This window comes from Centruroides sculpturatus, unplaced genomic scaffold (assembly GCF_000671375.1).
Source record: "Centruroides sculpturatus isolate CEXI.00-Female unplaced genomic scaffold, Cexi_2.0 scaffold418, whole genome shotgun sequence".
Taxonomy (NCBI): domain Eukaryota; kingdom Metazoa; phylum Arthropoda; class Arachnida; order Scorpiones; family Buthidae; genus Centruroides; species Centruroides sculpturatus.
In genome coordinates this window covers 463,177-489,227 of record NW_019385248.1, presented here as the reverse complement: position 1 = coordinate 489,227, position 26,051 = coordinate 463,177, and the positions used below count along the sequence as shown (strand labels likewise).

At 29.7% G+C, this 26,051-nt stretch overlaps 2 protein-coding genes across 4 annotated transcripts in view; both read right to left on the bottom strand.

Annotated features, from left to right (window-relative positions):
* The window catches only part of LOC111636710 (transcriptional regulator ATRX homolog), a 158,800-nt gene that overhangs the window by 8,980 nt on the left and 123,769 nt on the right, over nt 1-26,051 (bottom strand). The window contains exons 20-22 of the mRNA XM_023382014.1: nt 25,320-25,524; nt 21,868-22,001; nt 17,876-17,986 (exon numbers count right to left, since the gene is read on the bottom strand). Of these exons, the coding sequence (XP_023237782.1) occupies nt 17,876-17,986; nt 21,868-22,001; nt 25,320-25,524 (450 nt within the window). The remainder of the gene's footprint in view (nt 1-17,875; nt 17,987-21,867; nt 22,002-25,319; nt 25,525-26,051) is intronic.
* LOC111636707 lies at nt 10,104-16,463 on the bottom strand. 3 transcript variants are annotated; one of them, XM_023382011.1, is made up of 5 exons: nt 15,552-16,463; nt 14,876-14,881; nt 12,058-12,194; nt 11,319-11,429; nt 10,104-11,146 (listed from the first exon to the last, which is right to left on the bottom strand). In XM_023382011.1, the coding sequence occupies exons 1-5, from the start codon at nt 15,697-15,699 to the stop codon at nt 11,111-11,113; spliced, it is 438 nt and encodes a 145-aa protein (XP_023237779.1). In that variant the 5' UTR covers nt 15,700-16,463; the 3' UTR covers nt 10,104-11,110. The 3 variants fall into 3 exon arrangements, with proteins under 3 accessions (XP_023237779.1, XP_023237777.1, XP_023237778.1); XM_023382010.1 differs by lacking the exon at nt 14,876-14,881 and adding an exon at nt 13,636-13,643 and having other exon boundaries at nt 10,947-11,146; nt 12,058-12,191; nt 15,551-16,463; XM_023382009.1 differs by lacking the exon at nt 14,876-14,881 and having other exon boundaries at nt 10,944-11,146; nt 12,058-12,191; nt 15,513-16,463.

Genomic DNA, 26,051 nt, shown 5'->3' with positions numbered 1-26,051 from the left:
TACAGTAACTCAGGTATGTCAGGTTGTAGTNTAATTTTTTTTTTCCTTTCTAAAAATTTTTTTTACTTATTTTAAAAAATTTTTAGAGAAAAAAAAAAATACACGACTTTCATCCACCAATGCCTATATTTCCAATTTGTCTCCTTCTGATGCCACCTCTACCGAAGATCCATGATCATCTTGCCGATGTTGTATGAACATTGTATGAAGTGTCATCATGAGGTATTTTGTTAAATGTTTGTAAACTCTCTCTCTCTTGGTTGACTTAGAATTTAAGGTAGATTTAAGCTTTAAAGAAATTGCTACATGTGAGAACTATCCGTTTTGTCTCTGGTAAATGGATCATATTAATGTTATGTTGTGTCTGTAATCTGTTTTATTGTTTATATTACAGTACAGTAACTCAGGTATGTCAGGTTGTAGTACAGTAACTCAGGTATTGCTGACCTCACTGACCCTCCCACTCATTCTATCTAGAAGAACAGCATCCATCCATCGTCCATATGAGAGTCATCACCTGACTGACATCATAGCATGGTCATATCACACGTAGGTCTAATGTTAAAAATAATTATGCTTTAGACCAAGTTAATGGATGTATGAAAAAACTGCACAAATTTGTGTAATGTAGTTTTTACCTTTGTAAAAAGAAAACTATGAACTTAATAGTCATTTGAAAGCTGATGAAAAGTTGTACATTATCTTTTATTTTGGAATTCTACATTGAATGCAGTTGATTCAACTTTGGATGTTAAATCTTAGTTTCCGTACAAGACTTTTAATTCACATTTTTCAGACATTACATATGTGATTGATAAACCAATTTGTGTTCTTTTGTCTTCCATCTCTTTTTGTAAATCACTGTTTCAAGAAATGCCCAAAAATCTTTGATTTGCATCTTTCATATTTGAAGGTTGTCCTCTTTTTTGATAAAGATGATGCTTTCTTGTTTCAGATAATCCAGTATGGTTTTGGTGTACTGGAAACTTCCTTGATCTACCCAGAAAATATATTCTGCTTGAGAATAGTTCTTTCAAATGTATGAAATCAGACAGCATTATATATATTCATTTAAATATCATTGAGCATTGATAGCAGGGCTTGATTCAATCCATTCAGTCCCACTGCAATCCAAACTAAAACTCAAATTTCTTTTTCTTGGAAAACATTACACTAGTAGGAATAGAGGAGATATTACTGGTGTAAAATTCTCCATTACCATTGACCATTGAGTATATGATGATGAAATAAGATTAATCATCCAAAATGAAGAACTTTTCAGAGAACAATAACCATCCACACTTCATCTTTGCCTAGAATTCTCTCCTCCTTTGAAAACAAAAACACACATTAAATATTCAAAAGTCTCATGGAGGCAACTACATAAAATTTTCAGTTTCAGGGTTACAGATTGAATTAAAATCTTGTCACTGTCTTCAAATGTTCTCTCCAATCCTTTCAATTTGGCTTTTGTTAGAATTTTTACTTTTCTACCAGACTCCTTTCTTCTCTGTGATGGTAATCCACTCTTAAAATATTGGAGAATGTAATATATAGTTCATTTGCAAAACGTTTAAACATTTTCCTAATGTTTTATTTAATGTGTAAAAGGTATATACTCTTAGGCATAGAGCATCTTCTTTCATTGCAATTTTGAAAGAAGCAGAAAATTCAATACAGAAAAGATTCTAGAATGTTCTACAATCTAGCATTTCAAATAATAGCATGTGCAATATAATTAAAAATATTGGTTGTAAAGCTAGAGCTTGAGATATTTTGTGTGGATTTTTTTTCTAGAACCTGTTATATAAGACATTTGTCTTTGGTGAGAGATGTTGAAAATGACATCTTTTTGATGAACTCTGCCAGCATATTATTTCAATTTAACTTTGATAAATGCTTTCTGATCTTATTTGCCTAGTAGCAATTCAAGTGAAGAATTTATTTCCCAAGCAAGATACTTAAATTGTTTAGGTAATCCCAAACCAGCTCTTGGTATTCTTTTAAATGTTTTTTTTTTTTTAATTTATATAATTCAGTACAAATGTACTGAAGATAATCCAGTCATCTTGCCCACTGTAGAAAAATGTCTTCTTTAATACAGAGCTAAGCATTTTTCTAGTTTATTTTCTGTGAAAATTAAGATTTTTGTGCATTTGTAGGAATGATATTCACTTTTCAATTGACATCGTGACTAATTTTGACCACTTTTGAAAACATTTATGTCAAATGACATTTGCCTCAGTCATCTCTTTTTTGTCACTTCTGTAGCTCTCCTCATAAGACTTGTTCATCTGGGTTTATCTTTTTGAGATCAAATAATGTCTGCCATCTTTTCCTTAAGACTTCATAGTATTTTTTTTTTTTCCAGACAGTCCAAACTCCTAAAGGAACTTCACTGTGCATTCCACATAAACTGTTGGGTTTTTCTGTTCCTACTTGTTCAATCTAAATAAACAATCTAGCCTTAAATATGTTTCTATAATAAATATGGTCCTTACATTGAAGTTGCCCACCAGTAGACAAGTGGATAAAACCAGTGAATACTGGTAATTAGCTGTAGGTTCACTCCTCACTAATGAGCAGGCTACATGGGGTTTTCTGATTTTCTTCATGTTTGTAACAGCTAAATTCAGGTCAGTTTCTCATAGAAAATCCTCTTGGCAGATCATGTGTTGTGTCGTCGTAGCCCATCAAAACGAAACTAAATGAAACATTAAACTAACATTCCAGTTTATATTTCTACGTTAGATAAAATACCAAAATGTTAGACCTATATTTATATTATCCTTATTAATTATTAATAATCTATAAAGGTTAGGCTGTGTGATAATTACCAATATGCACATAACAAGAGATATTCTATTATCCATCCATATCCATATGAATCCATTCCAATAAATATATAAAAAAATAGCAATTTATGTAAAAAGTTTCAATCATGACTTATTGAATTTCAAAAGTTCAATTCATATAACAAAAAAAAATTTGTTAATGACTGTGCTAATCATTGAAGATATTAATAATTATACTGACAGTTTTATAGTGCTATAAATATTTCAATAATTTCAATTAATTGTTCTTAAGTACTGGAAAAACAACTTTTTTTTTGTCAGGAAAAAGTTATTAAAAATATCAATAAATAAGTTAATTAATGTGTGCAGAAATTGTTTTCTCTACATGCAAGAATACCACGATTTTTACCATATGATGATTATGAATTCCAGATCAAAGATCTTGACTAGTTTAATTTTAAAAAACTTGCTTTTTGTTTCATAATAATTTTTAAATTACTTCTAATTACTTAATTCTTCTTATAACAATTTTCTTAATCTAAAGAAACATTTCAAAGAAAATAATAGCTCTATAGTTGTATGATTCTTCAATTGATCAAAAGCTAATCTGACCATTAATTACACTTATTTATAACACAATTTCTGAGAGAAATAATTATTTTAATGCATTAAAGTTTTAGCTTGGAGCCATCTATTAATTATGTATAGGGTTTTTTTTTGAACCATCTCTGACTCTTTCTCTCCCTGTTGTGTACAAATGTACTTTCAGCAAATCTCATCCCCCCCTTTAATTACATATAATAGGTACCATATTAGTTCATAGACCACCCAACATTGACAAAATGATTTAAAAAGTTCTGCAAATATTTTCTGATAGTTTATTCAAAAGACTACTAAATAGGCTTATAAGACCAAATTCATACACCACTAATACCATTAAAAAAGTCCACGTAGACAATGGGTCAACTCTCTTCCTCCTCATCAGGTACATAATGTACTTTTTATGACTCCTTTTACTTAAAATTTACAAGTAATAAATGGACTACCCCATTCTGTGACAAATTTTTTTTTCAATGGTCTTGGTAATATTATTAAAGTAAAAAAAGAACTCAACAAATTGTATTTAAACTAAAATTTAAAAAGTAATATACAGATTAATTCAGTTAATTTACTTAATTTGTATTATTTTCTTCTACATTTCATAACATTTCCATTGTAATAATCCAAATAACTAAATATTTCCAAGCTACTGGCTAAAGTTTCTGTATCTTGCTTATTAATTGTAGTTTTACATTCAACTTTTTCATAATTTCCTTTTCCTGCTATTTCCATATCTTCACTATGCATTCAAATTCAAACTATTAAATTAATTTAAAGAGTCTTAAGTTTTTATATTTAATATTTAAATACAAAAGCATAAAGAATGTTGAATTTATGTTAATATAATAATAAAAAAAAATAAATTTTTCAAATCAGCCTTCAAAATTAATTTTATCATAAAGTTAAACCACTTAACATGAAAAAACTCACATTTTGTTTTTGACGAATAGCAATTACACTACATTGTTGGTAATGAGATCTAAGCATCACTAGAGCATCTAATATAGCAGTATTCATCTCACTTGTAGTCATATTAGGTTTCTAAAAATAAAGAAATAATTTACAACATTAAATTAATTATTATAAACAATGTATCTAAATTACAAATGAATACAGTCAATCTCTAACTTACAATAATCTGTACTTGAAAATAATTTTTTTAATATACTAGTTATAAGTTTAAGCAATCAGTCATATTCAGGATATAACAATTAAATGTTAAATGTATTACTATAATGGGCAGTAAATTTAATCTATATATCAAAAATTTGTAAGTTTATTCATGTTTAATTACAACTCAGATTTATACCATTACCATCCTGAAGGCAAAAACAAAACTAAATTTATGTGAAACTGCTTGATGTGGAATTTTGTGCTTGGTTCATCATCATTCTAATTTCATTTTTATAATTAAGTGAATTAATAATAAATTAAATAAATAAAAATAAAGCCAATTATCCATGATGAATACAATATTTCAGTTTCATTTGTCCAAAATGCATTTTGAGTGTTCTATATTATGTACCATACATGTTAAAGGAGCCACAGTTTATTGTAAATTTTTATTATTAAGGTGTTAATAATTAATCATTAAAGAATTTGTTAATTAATCTCATTCACTGGTGTAATAAGCCCATATATATATATATATATTTCCATTAATACTTACTCTTAACTTTAAGTTTTCCACCACTTTAGCAATATCCATACGAGCATCAGGTAATGGTCCATATGTTTCTGGATTCTGATATGGAGTTGGCACAGGTTGATGTTGAATAATTGGATCAAGAACATTCCAACTAGCTGAATAAATTTTCAAATTAGAAGTAATGAAGAGCAAGATAAAAAAATTTTTTTTTTTCTTCAAATTTATATTAATGTATCTGATATTTGACTATTATGATTTACAATACAAGTTGAGAATCTTTTATCTGAAATTCCAAAACACAAAAGTTCTTTGAGTGACATCACCAGAAATGTTCCCAGGTGAAGTGCAGCAGTTGTGCCACATACTACTTAAACACACCTAACCTGGGTGGATGTGTTTACCCAGCCCAGTTAATTTGGTGCAAGTTTTTGTCAACAGCACTCATAGCAACATTTCTGTGCTGTGTTTGTGTGCATTAATTACCAAATACTTTGTGCTCTATAAAGATATTGTTGAAAATGTCAGAGGCCTGCAAATAACCTTGTGAATAATGGTAAAAAGAAAAAAATTAAGCATTTAAGTTTATCTATAACAGTCAGAAAGTCAAGTCAAGTCACTGCAAAAACTTGACAGCAATGTAAGTGTGAAGTGTATAACAAGAGTTTGGTGTTGGAACAACCACTATATAACCTGAAGAAACAGAAGGACAAACCGTTGAGGTTCTATGAAGAAAGTGGTGAATGTAAGTTAATGAAAAATAGAAGAAGATTGCATTGAGCAAAAAATGATGATCTTGTTCATGTATTGATGGAGTGGATTTGTCAGTTTTGGAGTAAACATGTGCCACTTGACGGAATGTTGATCGTAATACAAGCAAAAATCTATCATTATAAATTGAATATCGAAATAACTATAAACATTCAGCAGGCTGATTACAAAAATTTTAAAAAGGCATGTCATTAAATTTTTAAAGCTTTGGGTAACAAAGCATCTGCTGAGTAGGAAGCAGCAGAGAAATTCATCAATGAGTTTGTCCAGATCATCACTGATGAAAATCTAACAGCAGAACAAATCCATAATGTTGATGAGGCATTGCTGTTCTGGCCTTATTGTTTCAGAAAAACATTTGCTACAGCTGATTAGAGAGCTCCTACAGGAATTGATTGTGCTGGAATGTGCTAATGCAGCAGGCACTTGTAAATTTGTTGTGGAAGGCAAAAACCTGCATCCTTGCTGTTTTAAAGGTGTAAAAAGTCCATTTTTATGCTGACAAAAGAACATGGATCACCAAATCAGCAAATCAAAAACGCGGTTCAGTGAAGAAAAGATTTGACATGAACTCAGATCAGCCACTTCACATGGGAAGTTACAACTGTGTTCTTAGTTTGCATAGGCTTCCAGAGAAAATCAGTAAAATGGACACTATGAATTACAATCGACCCCCCCCATAACACTGTTGATTATTCAGTTTTATATGAATTCCATGTTGTACGAGTCACTTAGATCTTACAAATATGTGTGCCGGGCTGTGAACAACTCACGTATTTGTAAAATCTAAGTGACTCGTACAACATGGAATTCATATAAAACAGAATTATCAACAGTGTTATGGTGAGGTCGACTGTACATTCATGTTTAAGAAAATTGAGAAACAGAGATCTAGATAATGTCACTGAAGTATTTCTCCTGCAAGACTGACACTCTAATTACCACAAACATTTATTGTTTATTAATGTTTCCTGTAATCAGAAATATTTGAAAATTAGTTGTTTATTTTAATATGTATAGTTTAGATGAGTCATTCTTCCTCTAGACCAGAGGTTGCCAAAGTGATTGATGAAACATTTTTGGGGGGGTCGATTATCAAGCTTAAGCTAAGAATAAGGGGGGGCTAAGCATCAAGCTTATCCGTCTCACTGATTGTCAGTTACGAAAATTATTATTAACAAATATACAATAAATGAAAAAAAATGCAAAATTAAAAGAAACGTATTAAAATAGTAAGTACTTTGTTTTGTTTGTAACACAAACTTTTTGGTGGGGGTCGATGTGAGGTTTTGAAAACTTGTAGGGGGTCAACGACCCTTGTTCTAGACCTACACAACACATCTCACTAGCCATGTACTTCAAACACCTTTTGGCTGAAAAATCAAGAAAAACCACAAAAACAAAATTATTCTCTGTTGGATTTGCATCCCAACAGAAAATATCTCACAATATTAAAAATGATTGAACAGTACATTGAAGATCTGGANATGTGAGAACTATTCGTTTTGTCTCTGGTAAATGGATCATATTAATGTTATGTTGTGTCTGTAATCTGTTTTATTGTTTATATTACAGTACAGTAACTCAGGTATGTCAGGTTGTAGTACAGTAACTCAGGTATTGCTGACCTCACTGACCCTCCCACTCATTCTATCTAGAAGAACAGCATCCATCCATCGTCCATATGAGAGTCATCACCTGACTGACATCATAGCATGGTCATATCACACGTAGGTCTAATGTTAAAAATAATTATGCTTTAGACCAAGTTAATGGATGTATGAAAAAACTGCACAAATTTGTGTAATGTAGTTTTTACCTTGGTAAAAAGAAAACTATGAACTTAATAGTCATTTGAAAGCTGATGAAAAGTTGTACATTATCTTTTATTTTGGAATTCTACATTGAATGCAGTTGATTCAACTTTGGATGTTAAATCTTAGTTTCCGTACAAGACTTTTAATTCACATTTTTCAGACATTACATATGTGATTGATAAACCAATTTGTGTTCTTTTGTCTTCCATCTCTTTTTGTAAATCACTGTTTCAAGAAATGCCCAAAAATCTTTGATTTGCATCTTTCATATTTGAAGGTTGTCCTCTTTTTTGATAAAGATGATGCTTTCTTGTTTCAGATAATCCAGTATGGTTTTGGTGTACTGGAAACTTCCTTGATCTACCCAGAAAATATATTCTGCTTGAGAATAGTTCTTTCAAATGTATGAAATCAGACAGCATTATATATATTCATTTAAATATCATTGAGCATTGATAGAAGGGCTTGATTCAATCCATTCAGTCCCACTGCAATCCAAACTAAAACTCAAATTTCTTTTTCTTGGAAAACATTACACTAGTAGGAATAGAGGAGATATTACTGGTGTAAAATTCTCCATTACCATTGACCATTGAGTATAAGATGATGAAATAAGATTAATCATCCAAAATGAAGAACTTTTCAGAGAACAATAACCATCCACACTTCATCTTTGCCTAGAATTCTCTCCTCCTTTGAAAACAAAAACACACATTAAATATTCAAAAGTCTCATGGAGGCAACTACATAAAATTTTCAGTTTCAGGGTTACAGATTGAATTAAAATCTTGTCACTGTCTTCAAATGTTCTCTCCAATCCTTTCAATTTGGCTTTTGTTAGAATTTTTACTTTTCTACCAGACTCCTTTCTTCTCTGTGATGGTAATCCACTCTTAAAATATTGGAGAATGTAATATATAGTTCATTTGCAAAACGTTTAAACATTTTCCTAATGTTTTATTTAATGTGTAAAAGGTATATACTCTTAGGCATAAAGCATCTTCTTTCATTGCAATTTTGAAAGAAGCAGAAAATTCAATACAGAAAAGATTCTAGAATGTTCTACAATCTAGCATTTCAAATAATAGCATGTGCAATATAATTAAAAATATTGGTTGTAAAGCTAGAGCTTGAGATATTTTGTGTGGATTTTTTTTCTAGAACCTGTTATATAAGACATTTGTCTTTGGTGAGAGATGTTGAAAATGACATCTTTTTGATGAACTCTGCCAGCATATTATTTCAATTTAACTTTGATAAATGCTTTCTGATCTTATTTGCCTAGTAGCAATTCAAGTGAAGAATTTATTTCCCAAGCAAGATACTTAAATTGTTTAGGTAATCCCAAACCAGCTCTTGGTATTCTTTTAAATGTTTTTTTTTTTTTTTAAATTTATACAATTCAGTACAAATGTACTGAAGATAATCCAGTCATCTTGCCCACTGTAGAAAAATGTCTTCTTTAATACAGAGCTAGGCATTTTTCTAGTTTGTTTTCTGTGAAAATTAAGATTTTTGTGCATTTGTAGGAATGATATTCACTTTTCAATTGACATTGTGACTAATTTTGACCACTTTTGCAAACATTTATGTCAAATTACATTTGCCTCAGTCATCTTTTTTTGTCACTTCTGTAGCTCTCCTCATAAGACTTGTTCATCTGGGTTTATCTTTTTGAGATCAAATAATGTCTGCCATCTTTTCCTTAAGACTTCATAGTATTTTTTTTTTTTTCCAGACAGTCCAAACTCCTAAAGGAACTTCACTGTGCATTCCACATAAACTGTTGGGTAGCAATGTATTAGGTTTTTCTGTTCGTACTTGTTCAATCTAAATCAACAATCTAGCTTTAAATATGTTTCTTACACTGAAGTTGACCACCAGTAGACAAGTGGATAAAACCAGTGAATACTGGTAATTAGCTGTAGGTTCACTCCTCACTAATGAGCAGGCTACATGGGGTTTTCTGATTTTCTTCATGTTTGTAACAGCTAAATTCAGGTCAGTTTCTCATAGAAAATCCTCTTGGCAGATCATGTGTTGTGTCGTCGTAGCCCATCAAAACGAAACTAAATGAAACATTAAACTAACATTCCAGTTTATATTTCTACGTTAGATAAAATACCAAAATGTTAGACCTATATTTATATTATCCTTATTAATTATTAATAATCTATAAAGGTTAGGCTGTGTGATAATTACCAATATGCACATAACAAGAGATATTCTATTATCCATCCATATCCATATGAATCCATTCCAATAAATATATAAAAAAATAGCAATTTATGTAAAAAGTTTCAATCATGACTTATTGAATTTCAAAAGTTCAATTCATATAACAAAAAAAAATTTGTTAATGACTGTGCTAATCATTGAAGATATTAATAATTATACTGACAGTTTTATAGTGCTATAAATATTTCAATAATTTCAATTAATTGTTCTTAAGTACTGGAAAAACAACTTTTTTTTTGTCAGGAAAAAGTTATTAAAAATATCAATAAATAAGTTAATTAATGTGTGCAGAAATTGTTTTCTCTACATGCAAGAATACCACAATTTTTACCATATGATGATTATGAATTCCAGATCAAAGATCTTGACTAGTTTAATTTTAAAAAACTTGCTTTTTGTTTCATAATAATTTTTAAATTACTTCTAATTACTTAATTCTTCTTATAACAATTTTCTTAATCTAAAGAAACATTTCAAAGAAAATAATAGCTCTATAGTTGTATGATTCTTCAATTGATCAAAAGCTAATCTGACCATTAATTACACTTATTTATAACACAATTTCTGAGAGAAATAATTATTTTAATGCATTAAAGTTTTAGCTTGGAGCCATCTATTAATTATGTATAGGGTTTTTTTTTGAACCATCTCTGACTCTTTCTCTCCCTGTTGTGTACAAATGTACTTTCAGCAAATCTCATCCCCCCCTTTAATTACATATAATAGGTACCATATTAGTTCATAGACCACCCAACATTGACAAAATGATTTAAAAAGTTCTGCAAATATTTTCTGATAGTTTATTCACAAGACTACTAAATAGGCTTATAAGACCAAATTCATACACCACTAATACCATTAAAAAAGTCCACGTAGACAATGGGTCAACTCTCTTCCTCCTCATCAGGTACATAATGTACTTTTTATGACTCCTTTTACTTAAAATTTACAAGTAATAAATGGACTACCCCATTCTGTGACAAATTTTTTTTTCAATGGTCTTGGTAATATTATTAAAGTAAAAAAAGAACTCAACAAATTGTATTTAAACTAAAATTAAAAAAGTAATATACAGATTAATTCAGTTAATTTACTTAATTTGTATTATTTTCTTCTACATTTCATAACATTTCCATTGTAATAATCCAAATAACTAAATATTTCCAAGCTACTGGCTAAAGTTTCTGTATCTTGCTTATTAATTGTAGTTTTACATTCAACTTTTTCATAATTTCCTTTTCCTGCTATTTCCATATCTTCACTATGCATTCAAATTCAAACTATTAAATTAATTTAAAGAGTCTTAAGTTTTTATATTTAATATTTAAATACAAAAGCATAAAGAATGTTGAATTTATGTTAATATAATAATAAAAAAAAATAAATTTTTCAAATCAGCCTTCAAAATTAATTTTATCATAAAGTTAAACCACTTAACATGAAAAAACTCACATTTTGTTTTTGACGAATAGCAATTACACTACATTGTTGGTAATGAGATCTAAGCATCACTAGAGCATCTAATATAGCAGTATTCATCTCACTTGTAGTCATATTAGGTTTCTAAAAATAAAGAAATAATTTACAACATTAAATTAATTATTATAAACAATGTATCTAAATTACAAATGAATACAGTCAATCTCTAACTTACAATAATCTGTACTTGAAAATAATTTTTTTAATATACTAGTTATAAGTTTAAGCAATCAGTCATATTCAGGATATAACAATTAAATGTTAAATGTATTACTATAATGGGCAGTAAATTTAATCTATATATCAAAAATTTGTAAGTTTATTCATGTTTAATTACAACTCAGATTTATACCATTACCATCCTGAAGGCAAAAACAAAACTAAATTTATGTGAAACTGCTTGATGTGGAATTTTGTGCTTGGTTCATCATCATTCTAATTTCATTTTTATAATTAAGTGAATTAATAATAAATTAAATAAATAAAAATAAAGCCAATTATCCATGATGAATACAATATTTCAGTTTCATTTGTCCAAAATGCATTTTGAGTGTTCTATATTATGTACCATACATGTTAAAGGAGCCACAGTTTATTGTAAATTTTTATTATTAAGGTGTTAATAATTAATCATTAAAGAATTTGTTAATTAATCTCATTCACTGGTGTAATAAGCCCATATATATATATATATATTTCCATTAATACTTACTCTTAACTTTAAGTTTTCCACCACTTTAGCAATATCCATACGAGCATCAGGTAATGGTCCATATGTTTCTGGATTCTGATATGGAGTTGGCACAGGTTGATGTTGAATAATTGGATCAAGAACATTCCAACTAGCTGAATAAATTTTCAAATTAGAAGTAATGAAGAGCAAGATAAAAAAATTTTTTTTTTTCTTCAAATTTATATTAATGTATCTGATATTTGACTATTATGATTTACAATACAAGTTGAGAATCTTTTATCTGAAATTCCAAAACACAAAAGTTCTTTGAGTGACATCACCAGAAATGTTCCCAGGTGAAGTGCAGCAGTTGTGCCACATACTACTTAAACACACCTAACCTGGGTGGATGTGTTTACCCAGCCCAGTTAATTTGGTGCAAGTTTTTGTCAACAGCACTCATAGCAACATTTCTGTGCTGTGTTTGTGTGCATTAATTACCAAATACTTTGTGCTCTATAAAGATATTGTTGAAAATGTCAGAGGCCTGCAAATAACCTTGTGAATAATGGTAAAAAGAAAAAAATTAAGCATTTAAGTTTATCTATAACAGTCAGAAAGTCAAGTCAAGTCACTGCAAAAACTTGACAGCAATGTAAGTGTGAAGTGTATAACAAGAGTTTGGTGTTGGAACAACCACTATATAACCTGAAGAAACAGAAGGACAAACCGTTGAGGTTCTATGAAGAAAGTGGTGAATGTAAGTTAATGAAAAATAGAAGAAGATTGCATTGAGCAAAAAATGATGATCTTGTTCATGTATTGATGGAGTGGATTTGTCAGTTTTGGAGTAAACATGTGCCACTTGACGGAATGTTGATCGTAATACAAGCAAAAATCTATCATTATAAATTGAATATCGAAATAACTATAAACATTCAGCAGGCTGATTACAAAAATTTTAAAAAGGCATGTCATTAAATTTTTAAAGCTTTGGGTAACAAAGCATCTGCTGAGTAGGAAGCAGCAGAGAAATTCATCAATGAGTTTGTCCAGATCATCACTGATGAAAATCTAACAGCAGAACAAATCCATAATGTTGATGAGGCGTTGCTGTTCTGGCCTTATTGTTTCAGAAAAACATTTGCTACAGCTGATTAGAGAGCTCCTACAGGAATCGATTGTGCTGGAATGTGCTAATGCAGCAGGCACTTGTAAATTTGTTGTGGAAGGCAAAAACCTACATCCTTGCTGTTTTAAAGGTGTAAAAAGTCCATTTTTATGCTGACAAAAGAACATGGATCACCAAATCAGCAAATCAAAAACGGTTCAGTGAAGAAAAGATTTGACATGAACTCAGATCAGCCACTTCACATGGGAAGTTACAACTGTGTTCTTAGTTTGCATAGGCTTCCAGAGAAAATCAGTAAAATGGACACTATGAATTACAATCGACCCCCCCCATAACACTGTTGATTATTCAGTTTTATATGAATTCCATGTTGTACGAGTCACTTAGATCTTACAAATATGTGTGCCGGGCTGTGAACAACTCACGTATTTGTAAAATCTAAGTGACTCGTACAACATGGAATTCATATAAAACAGAATTATCAACAGTGTTATGGTGAGGTCGACTGTACATTCATGTTTAAGAAAATTGAGAAACAGAGATCTAGATAATGTCACTGAAGTATTTCTCCTGCAAGACTGACACTCTAATTACCACAAACATTTACTGTTTATTAATATTTCCTGTAATCAGAAATATTTGAAAATTAGTTGTTTATTTTAATATGTATAGTTTAGATGAGTCATTCTTCCTCTAGACCAGAGGTTGCCAAAGTGATTGATGAAACATTTTTGGGGGGGTCGATTATCAAGCTTAAGCTAAGAATAAGGGGGGGCTAAGCATCAAGCTTATCCGTCTCACTGATTGTCAGTTACGAAAATTATTATTAACAAATATACAATAAATGAAAAAAAATGCAAAATTAAAAGAAACGTATTAAAATAGTAAGTACTTTGTTTTGTTTGTAACACAAACTTTTTGGTGGGGGTCGATGTGAGGTTTTGAAAACTTGTAGGGGGTCAACGACCCTTGTTCTAGACCTACACAACACATCTCACTAGCCATGTACTTCAAACACCTTTTGGCTGAAAAATCAAGAAAAACCACAAAAACAAAATTATTCTCTGTTGGATTTGCATCCCAACAGAAAATATCTCACAATATTAAAAATGATTGAACAGTACATTGAAGATCTGGAAACTAATAAGAAAATAAAATTTTCTACAAGAAACATTGAAATGATACAAAACATCAAAACATAAAATAAAAAGAACCTGTTATACATCTCAGGAACTTGTTTTAAATTTATATATTGATTCAGCAAATTTCTATTCAGCAATAACTTTTAAAAATAGTTTATAACTGAAATTATTCAGATATAAAATTTGAAGTGTGATAATCAAAATTAAATAAAATATCAATCAGTAGTAATAATAAATTTTATGTAAGTTTATCCAGTAAAGTATTTTTCTTAAAAGTAATGAAAATAAACTAAAATGATATTTGTTATCTTTAACTACATAAAATGATATTTTAAGAAAAAACAATTTTAAAATATTAATTTTCATATCCACAGTCTTTCATTTTATTTTTATTTGACACTTCAAAAGCTCAACTAAACTAAAACAGATAAAATCATAAGTTAATATATTATAATATCAAAATTAACTGAATTATTGATATCAATATACATTGTGAAACATCTTATATACTCAAATATTAGAAGAAGTAAAAATATTTACCAGTACAGGTATAACACAGTAGTTACGTTCCAAAAAATTGCCATGTTATGCAAAACAAAGAACTAGTACGAAAAGGAGGGTTAGGTTCCAAAAATTAAAAAACATGCTACTATATTTTCATAATTAAGATAAATATCTTTATTAAAATTTTCTTAAGTGACAGATATTAATATAAATTAAACAATGTTTTCTTTGTCATCATTAAACGCCCTATTAACCAAGAGAGTTTTATTTTTGGCAAGTTATCGTTATCCTCTAGCATTTTTCTGCATTATTTTCAGATTCATGCTTTACCTTTTGCAAAAAGTATTTTAGATTGCTTGCTTCTAGTTAAAAGATCTTTATAAATTTCCTTATATGATGCTAAGCACTTATGGAATAAGGGAAAAACATCTGGCAACACCAGAAGCGTCAAGATCTGGCAAAAATAAAACAATTTTCACAAAGGACCATATGTATGGAGGCGAGAAAAGAAAATTTACATACTTAAGTACTAATAGTTCATGAAAATAATAATTTTCGTGAACTATTAGTACTTAAGTATGTAAAAATTTATTACATTTCATGTTGTACAAGGGTTTTACCCATTTCTCGAACTGTATCAGAGTGAATCCGGACTATAAAAGTACTGTGTTAGAGTGAATCCGTGCTATAGAAGTGCCATATTATACGGGGGTTACCTGTATTACTATTTTGAACAATTCCTTCTTTTTCAGCTCTATTTTGAACAATTCCTTCTTTTTCAGCTTCATATTCCACCCAAGCAGCTTGTCTTTCTTCTTCAGTAAGGCCTTCTTCTGATATATTTTGCAACAAAGAATCGTGCTCATGATAATTTACAATCCAGTCTCTGTTTTTTATTAGCATTTCTGCTAAAAGTCGATCCTATAAACAATGAGTTTAAACAATATAATTGAATACATAAATAAATCTTATTAAAATGTAACATTACATTAACATAGCAAAAAATAACAGTAATTTGTTCTAAACATGTTTAAAAAGCAGCTACTTTACAATGATTTTTCTAAGGTATAATATGCTGTTCACATTCTGACAATAATAATCAAATAATCAATGGTAATATTCAGCAGGTTCACACAGGTTCAGCCGAACCCATTGTTAACATTTTCAAAGTTTTCTGAAACTTGTTAAACACACGTAACATTTCTCAGTGGTTTTGTTTCTTTTAAAAAATATATTAAATATTTAAATATTATAATAAAAATATATATGTATTATACTCTGTAACACTACTAAACGAGGTTCAATTGCGATCGACTCGAGAGTTCTCAAAACGAGATCCAGTCATAAGAGAGATCCCACAATCCCGTGCACGCAAGAAAATACAAGATGGCTGCGGAACACGTGTTGGGCTATCGACAGCGAAATAAAAAAGATATTGCATTTCGAGAGACGACGATATCTATCTATTATTAGATATATCGCAAGAAAAAGTATTGTATTTATTTCTAACCAAAACTTCCATTTTGTTTGTTAGTGTTCGTGACTTACCACGTAGTTATGTCAGTTTTATCATCAGTAATGTGATCCAGAGGGGAGGTCCGACCTCGTCCGCCTCTGTCACTAGTCAGGATGATACGTCAGGCGAGAGAAGGGAGAGTTGCTTGGGGTCGACGNGCCCCGGGCCAGTTCTTTTATTCCAGAAGATTCTAAATTTATTTATTTATTGATTTATTTATATTTAATTGTAATTATTAATTTAATTAAGAGATGGCGCCTAATGTCTACCTCTAGTGTCAAATTACTTTATTCCAATCATTTAATTAGCCATATTATAGCCCGATATTTAGGCGATCGTTTGGTGATGTATTTACTACTCGGGCTATGAGTTGTTGATATTTATATAAATAAATAAGTTAATTAATGTGTGCAGAAATTGTTTTCTCTACATGCAAGAATACCACGATTTTTACCATATGATGATTATGAATTCCAGATCAAAGATCTTGACTAGTTTAATTTTAAAAAACTTGCTTTTTGTTTCATAATAATTTTTAAATTACTTCTAATTACTTAATTCTTCTTATAACAATTTTCTTAATCTAAAGAAACATTTCAAAGAAAATAATAGCTCTATAGTTGTATGATTCTTCAATTGATCAAAAGCTAATCTGACCATTAATTACACTTATTTATAACACAATTTCTGAGAGAAATAATTATTTTAATGCATTAAAGTTTTAGCTTGGAGCCATCTATTAATTATGTATAGGGTTTTTTTTTGAACCATCTCTGACTCTTTCTCTCCCTGTTGTGTACAAATGTACTTTCAGCAAATCTCATCCCCCCCTTTAATTACATATAATAGGTACCATATTAGTTCATAGACCACCCAACATTGACAAAATGATTTAAAAAGTTCTGCAAATATTTTCTGATAGTTTATTCAAAAGACTACTAAATAGGCTTATAAGACCAAATTCATACACCACTAATACCATTAAAAAAGTCCACGTAGACAATGGGTCAACTCTCTTCCTCCTCATCAGGTACATAATGTACTTTTTATGACTCCTTTTACTTAAAATTTACAAGTAATAAATGGACTACCCCATTCTGTGACAAATTTTTTTTTCAATGGTCTTGGTAATATTATTAAAGTAAAAAAAGAACTCAACAAATTGTATTTAAACTAAAATTAAAAAAGTAATATACAGATTAATTCAGTTAATTTAATTAATTTGTATTATTTTTGTCTACATTTCACAACATTTCCATTGTAATAATCCAAATAACTAAATATTTCCAAGCTACTGGCTAAAGTTTCTGTATCTTGCTTATTAATTGTAGTTTTACTTTCAACTTTTTCATAATTTCCTTTTCCTGCTATTTCCATATCTTCATTAGGCATTCAAATTCAAACTATTACATTAATTTAAAAAGTCTTAAGTTTTTATATTTAATATTTAAATACAAAAAATTAATGAATGTTAAATTTATGTTAATATAATAATAAAATGAAAATAAATTTTCAAATCAGCCTTCATCATCAAGTTAAACCAATTAACATGAAAAAACTTACATCTTGTTTTTGACGAACAGCAATTACATGACATTGTTGGTAATGAGCTCTAAGCATCACTAGAGCACTTAGTAAAGCAGAATTCATTTCGTTTGGAGCCATATTAGGTCTCTAAAAATAACGAAATAATTTACAAAATTAAATGAATTATTACAAACAACTTTTAAAAAATAACTATAAACAATGTATCTAAATTACAAATGAATACAAATTATGTATGATGAGAATTGTCATATTGTTCTAATTAGAAATTGAATATAATCAATCTCTAACTTACAATAATCTGTATTCNGCGATCGACTCGAGAGTTCTCAAAACGAGATCCAGTCATAAGAGAGATCCCACAATCCCGTGCACGCAAGAAAATACAAGATGGCTGCGGAACACGTGTTGGGCTATCGACAGCGAAATAAAAAAGATATTGCATTTCGAGAGACGACGATATCTATCTATTATTAGATATATCGCAAGAAAAAGTATTGTATTTATTTCTAACCAAAACTTCCATTTTGTTTGTTAGTGTTCGTGACTTACCACGTAGTTATGTCAGTTTTATCATCAGTAATGTGATCCAGAGGGGAGGTCCGACCTCGTCCGCCTCTGTCACTAGTCAGGATGATACGTCAGGCGAGAGAAGGGAGAGTTGCTTGGGGTCGACGATAAGGTGAAGGGTGTGATCGAGTAAAGGAGTCTACCATTTTTTTTACAAATAAAAATAACAATTTATTATACTGAAACTATCAATCAATCAATCAAAAAAATTTATTAGTAATAAGGCCATTAGCCTGTTACAAGGGATGTTTTTTTTTACATCAACTTTTCTTATCACCATTAATTTCTCATTCAACATCAATCAGATAACCCAAAATTTCATCATCTTATACCTAGATAATGTTCCTAATTAGTATAACTTGTACCAAAAATACATATATAATTCATTTACACTAAAATTATTATTATTTCAAATCTATACCAACATAAATTTCTGTGCATAGTTATATAGTCTATAAATTATATCTATTGATGCTCTATTAAATACTTCATACATTGCCTTTTCATTGTTACATTTAAGTAAACATTGTAACTCTAGCTTCTGTGCTAATTTCTTACCATCTTTACAATCACAAAACAGGTGAAATTTTGAATTTATTTCTTGACATCTTGGACACACAGTCCCAGTAAAATCAATAATTTTATTATTAATTAGTAACAGTTCTTTATTTAGTCTAAGTTGTGCAAAAAATCTTTTAACGTTAAACGCCAAATTTGTTAACATATAATTGTTATTGAATGGATACTCCAGAATTATTTTATACCAATCTGGTCTCTTCCAGTTATGTAAATCATCAATGTCCTGAGACAAAGTAATTTCTAAAACATTTTGTAACAATTGGTGATAATGCTGATCACTTAACTCTGGTCGATCTAAGAATATATTTATAGAATAACCCAACTGATTCAGTATTTTTGATAATTGGAACACCCAATTCCTGTCATCCTTTTTCACCAGTGATTTCTGGTATAATTGGTATAACAGTATCGTTGATAAATTCCCAGAATCTCTTAATTTAAATAAAAATTTCATATATCTCTTCATTAATGATATACACAATTTATATCTACTCAATTCTAATCTGATTGCACTACCAGGTATATTATATTCCAAAAAGAAAATTCTGCGTATAAACTTGTTTTGGATTATCTCCACTTTTTGCCAGTAACCAAGACTCCAAATTGGAACACTGTAGCCAATTGAATTCATAATAATGGAGTTAAACAACCGAAAGTGTATTTGTATATTTTTTATTTTTGCCTTAGAAAATAATCTTACCAAATTATTCAATAACCTATTTGCATCATTGGCTGTCTTCTTATATTGTTTCTCAAAGGCTAATTTTGGTGTCAATATGATACCCAAGAATTTTGTTTCTTGAACTATTCTCAATTCCTCTTTATCAATGAAAAACGCATGTGTTTCTTCGGTAAATTAGCACCATTCCTAAATATCATAACTTCAGATTTTTTTTGGATTTATTTTCAGTTTCAGTTCATCAAAATAGTTTTTCACCAATATAATCTTCCTTCTTAAAGCCGCAGCCGTTGGAGCAATAATCACTATATCATCCGCAAAAGATATCGAATGTATCACTTGATTATCTACTAGGAACCCATCATCATCATTTGCAAAACAATTATTTATATCAAATGTATAAAAGTTAAAAAGGTGAGGTGACCAAGGATCTCCTTGCAATAAACCCCTGTATATATCAATTGGAGCCCACTGTGCATGATCTTGTTTAATTGTAATTTTATATTGACCAAATAACACTCCTACTATATTCGTTAAACATTCATCTGCTTGATAAAATTTTAATTTCTTTTGTAAGTCTGCAATACTTACAGAATCATAAGCCTTTTCCAAGTCTAGAAACAATGCAAAAACCTTTTGCCTTTTTTTTAATTAACTGTAACTGAACTATTGCGATTAATGTGAATAGAGCTAATTGGGCTCCACCATTTTTAGTGAATGAATATTGGGTTTCATTCCTGTAATTCTTTTCATTAGCCATTTATTAAACTTTAGTGACAACACTGCTGTAAACACTTTACGTAGACCCGATAGCAACGCAATCGGACGATAATTGGTTGGTCTTGACCTTTCACCACGTTTATATAACATGACAAATATTACCTCATTCCAATTCCTTGCTTATAAAACCCATCATACTGTCTAGATAAAAAGCTAACCATTTCTTTTGGAAGGTTTTTAATTATAAAATTTGGAATTGAGTCGGACCCTGGTGCAGATTTCTCCTTTAACTTTTTTATACAACACAGCACATCTTCTGCCTTAATTTCTTCCTCTAAGAGGATACCTTGAGGCCCATTCATGTTTTTAATCTTTAAGCAACCAACCTAATGCCGTAAATTAATCGGGCTATTTTTAATGCTAAATTCTAAATAAATTACGTAATTAATTTGGCACTAGAGGTAAGCGTTAGGCGCCATCTCTTATTACAACATAGTTATACACTGGAAGAGGGGATCAGAACGGAGGTCCGGATAGCGTAACTGGCAACGCATCTGCACAGTANTAAAGAGTCTTAAGTTTTTATATTTAATATTTAAATACAAAAGCATAAAGAATGTTGAATTTATGTTAATATAATAATAAAAAAAAATAAATTTTTCAAATCAGCCTTCAAAATTAATTTTATCATAAAGTTAAACCACTTAACATGAAAAAACTCACATTTTGTTTTTGACGAATAGCAATTACACTACATTGTTGGTAATGAGATCTAAGCATCACTAGAGCATCTAATATAGCAGTATTCATCTCACTTGTAGTCATATTAGGTTTCTAAAAATAAAGAAATAATTTACAACATTAAATTAATTATTATAAACAATGTATCTAAATTACAAATGAATACAGTCAATCTCTAACTTACAATAATCTGTACTTGAAAATAATTTTTTTAATATACTAGTTATAAGTTTAAGCAATCAGTCATATTCAGGATATAACAATTAAATGTTAAATGTATTACTATAATGGGCAGTAAATTTAATCTATATATCAAAAATTTGTAAGTTTATTCATGTTTAATTACAACTCAGATTTATACCATTACCATCCTGAAGGCAAAAACAAAACTAAATTTATGTGAAACTGCTTGATGTGGAATTTTGTGCTTGGTTCATCATCATTCTAATTTCATTTTTATAATTAAGTGAATTAATAATAAATTAAATAAATAAAAATAAAGCCAATTATCCATGATGAATACAATATTTCAGTTTCATTTGTCCAAAATGCATTTTGAGTGTTCTATATTATGTACCATACATGTTAAAGGAGCCACAGTTTATTGTAAATTTTTATTATTAAGGTGTTAATAATTAATCATTAAAGAATTTGTTAATTAATCTCATTCACTGGTGTAATAAGCCCATATATATATATATATATTTCCATTAATACTTACTCTTAACTTTAAGTTTTCCACCACTTTAGCAATATCCATACGAGCATCAGGTAATGGTCCATATGTTTCTGGATTCTGATATGGAGTTGGCACAGGTTGATGTTGAATAATTGGATCAAGAACATTCCAACTAGCTGAATAAATTTTCAAATTAGAAGTAATGAAGAGCAAGATAAAAAAAAATTTTTTTTCTTCAAATTATATTAATGTATCTGATATTTGACTATTATGATTTACAATACAAGTTGAGAATCTTTTATCTGAAATTCCAAAACACAAAAGTTCTTTGAGTGACATCACCAGAAATGTTCCCAGGTGAAGTGCAGCAGTTGTGCCACATACTACTTAAACACACCTAACCTGGGTGGATGTGTTTACCCAGCCCAGTTAATTTGGTGCAAGTTTTTGTCAACGGCACTCATAGCAACATTTCTGTGCTGTGTTTGTGTGCATTAATTACCAAATACTTTGTGCTCTATAAAGATATTGTTGAAAATGTCAGAGGCCTGCAAATAACCTTGTGAATAATGGTAAAAAGAAAAAAATTAAGCATTTAAGTTTATCTATAACAGTCAGAAAGTCAAGTCAAGTCACTGCAAAAACTTGACAGCAATGTAAGTGTGAAGTGTATAACAAGAGTTTGGTGTTGGAACAACCACTATATAACCTGAAGAAACAGAAGGACAAACCGTTGAGGTTCTATGAAGAAAGTGGTGAATGTAAGTTAATGAAAAATAGAAGAAGATTGCATTGAGCAAAAAATGATGATCTTGTTCATGTATTGATGGAGTGGATTTGTCAGTTTTGGAGTAAACATGTGCCACTTGACGGAATGTTGATCGTAATACAAGCAAAAATCTATCATTATAAATTGAATATCGAAATAACTATAAACATTCAGCAGGCTGATTACAAAAATTTTAAAAAGGCATGTCATTAAATTTTTAAAGCTTTGGGTAACAAAGCATCTGCTGATAGGAAGCAGCAGAGAAATTCATCAATGAGTTTGTCCAGATCATCACTGATGAAAATCTAACAGCAGAACAAATCCATAATGTTGATGAGGCATTGCTGTTCTGGCCTTATTGTTTCAGAAAAACATTTGCTACAGCTGATTAGAGAGCTCCTACAGGAATTGATTGTGCTGGAATGTGCTAATGCAGCAGGCACTTGTAAATTTGTTGTGGAAGGCAAAAACCTGCATCCTTGCTGTTTTAAAGGTGTAAAAAGTCCATTTTTATGCTGACAAAAGAACATGGATCACCAAATCAGCAAATCAAAAACGGTTCAGTGAAGAAAAGATTTGACATGAACTCAGATCAGCCACTTCACATGGGAAGTTACAACTGTGTTCTTAGTTTGCATAGGCTTCCAGAGAAAATCAGTAAAATGGACACTATGAATTACAATCGACCCCCCCCATAACACTGTTGATTATTCAGTTTTATATGAATTCCATGTTGTACGAGTCACTTAGATCTTACAAATATGTGTGCCGGGCTGTGAACAACTCACGTATTTGTAAAATCTAAGTGACTCGTACAACATGGAATTCATATAAAACAGAATTATCAACAGTGTTATGGTGAGGTCGACTGTACATTCATGTTTAAGAAAATTGAGAAACAGAGATCTAGATAATGTCACTGAAGTATTTCTCCTGCAAGACTGACACTCTAATTACCACAAACATTTACTGTTTATTAATATTTCCTGTAATCAGAAATATTTGAAAATTAGTTGTTTATTTTAATATGTATAGTTTAGATGAGTCATTCTTCCTCTAGACCAGAGGTTGCCAAAGTGATTGATGAAACATTTTTGGGGGGGTCGATTATCAAGCTTAAGCTAAGAATAAGGGGGGGCTAAGCATCAAGCTTATCCGTCTCACTGATTGTCAGTTACGAAAATTATTATTAACAAATATACAATAAATGAAAAAAAATGCAAAATTAAAAGAAACGTATTAAAATAGTAAGTACTTTGTTTTGTTTGTAACACAAACTTTTTGGTGGGGGTCGATGTGAGGTTTTGAAAACTTGTAGGGGGTCAACGACCCTTGTTCTAGACCTACACAACACATCTCACTAGCCATGTACTTCAAACACCTTTTGGCTGAAAAATCAAGAAAAACCACAAAAACAAAATTATTCTCTGTTGGATTTGCATCCCAACAGAAAATATCTCACAATATTAAAAATGATTGAACAGTACATTGAAGATCTGGAAACTAATAAGAAAATAAAATTTTCTACAAGAAACATTGAAATGATACAAAACATCAAAACATAAAATAAAAAGAACCTGTTATACATCTCAGGAACTTGTTTTAAATTTATATATTGATTCAGCAAATTTCTATTCAGCAATAACTTTTAAAAATAGTTTATAACTGAAATTATTCAGATATAAAATTTGAAGTGTGATAATCAAAATTAAATAAAATATCAATCAGTAGTAATAATAAATTTTATGTAAGTTTATCCAGTAAAGTATTTTTCTTAAAAGTAATGAAAATAAACTAAAATGATATTTGTTATCTTTAACTACATAAAATGATATTTTAAGAAAAAACAATTTTAAAATATTAATTTTCATATCCACAGTCTTTCATTTTATTTTTATTTGACACTTCAAAAGCTCAACTAAACTAAAACAGATAAAATCATAAGTTAATATATTATAATATCAAAATTAACTGAATTATTGATATCAATATACATTGTGAAACATCTTATATACTCAAATATTAGAAGAAGTAAAAATATTTACCAGTACAGGTATAACACAGTAGTTACGTTCCAAAAAATTGCCATGTTATGCAAAACAAAGAACTAGTACGAAAAGGAGGGTTAGGTTCCAAAAATTAAAAAACATGCTACTATATTTTCATAATTAAGATAAATATCTTTATTAAAATTTTCTTAAGTGACAGATATTAATATAAATTAAACAATGTTTTCTTTGTCATCATTAAACGCCCTATTAACCAAGAGAGTTTTATTTTTGGCAAGTTATCGTTATCCTCTAGCATTTTTCTGCATTATTTTCAGATTCATGCTTTACCTTTTGCAAAAAGTATTTTAGATTGCTTGCTTCTAGTTAAAAGATCTTTATAAATTTCCTTATATGATGCTAAGCACTTATGGAATAAGGGAAAAACATCTGGCAACACCAGAAGCGTCAAGATCTGGCAAAAATAAAACAATTTTCACAAAGGACCATATGTATGGAGGCGAGAAAAGAAAATTTACATACTTAAGTACTAATAGTTCATGAAAATAATAATTTTCGTGAACTATTAGTACTTAAGTATGTAAAAATTTATTACATTTCATGTTGTACAAGGGTTTTACCCATTTCTCGAACTGTATCAGAGTGAATCCGGACTATAAAAGTACTGTGTTAGAGTGAATCCGTGCTATAGAAGTGCCATATTATACGGGGGTTACCTGTATTACTATTTTGAACAATTCCTTCTTTTTCAGCTCTATTTTGAACAATTCCTTCTTTTTCAGCTTCATATTCCACCCAAGCAGCTTGTCTTTCTTCTTCAGTAAGGCCTTCTTCTGATATATTTTGCAACAAAGAATCGTGCTCATGATAATTTACAATCCAGTCTCTGTTTTTTATTAGCATTTCTGCTAAAAGTCGATCCTATAAACAATGAGTTTAAACAATATAATTGAATACATAAATAAATCTTATTAAAATGTAACATTACATTAACATAGCAAAAAATAACAGTAATTTGTTCTAAACATGTTTAAAAAGCAGCTACTTTACAATGATTTTTCTAAGGTATAATATGCTGTTCACATTCTGACAATAATAATCAAATAATCAATGGTAATATTCAGCAGGTTCACACAGGTTCAGCCGAACCCATTGTTAACATTTTCAAAGTTTTCTGAAACTTGTTAAACACACGTAACATTTCTCAGTGGTTTTGTTTCTTTTAAAAAATATATTAAATATTTAAATATTATAATAAAAATATATATGTATTATACTCTGTAACACTACTAAACGAGGTTCAATTGCGATCGACTCGAGAGTTCTCAAAACGAGATCCAGTCATAAGAGAGATCCCACAATCCCGTGCACGCAAGAAAATACAAGATGGCTGCGGAACACGTGTTGGGCTATCGACAGCGAAATAAAAAAGATATTGCATTTCGAGA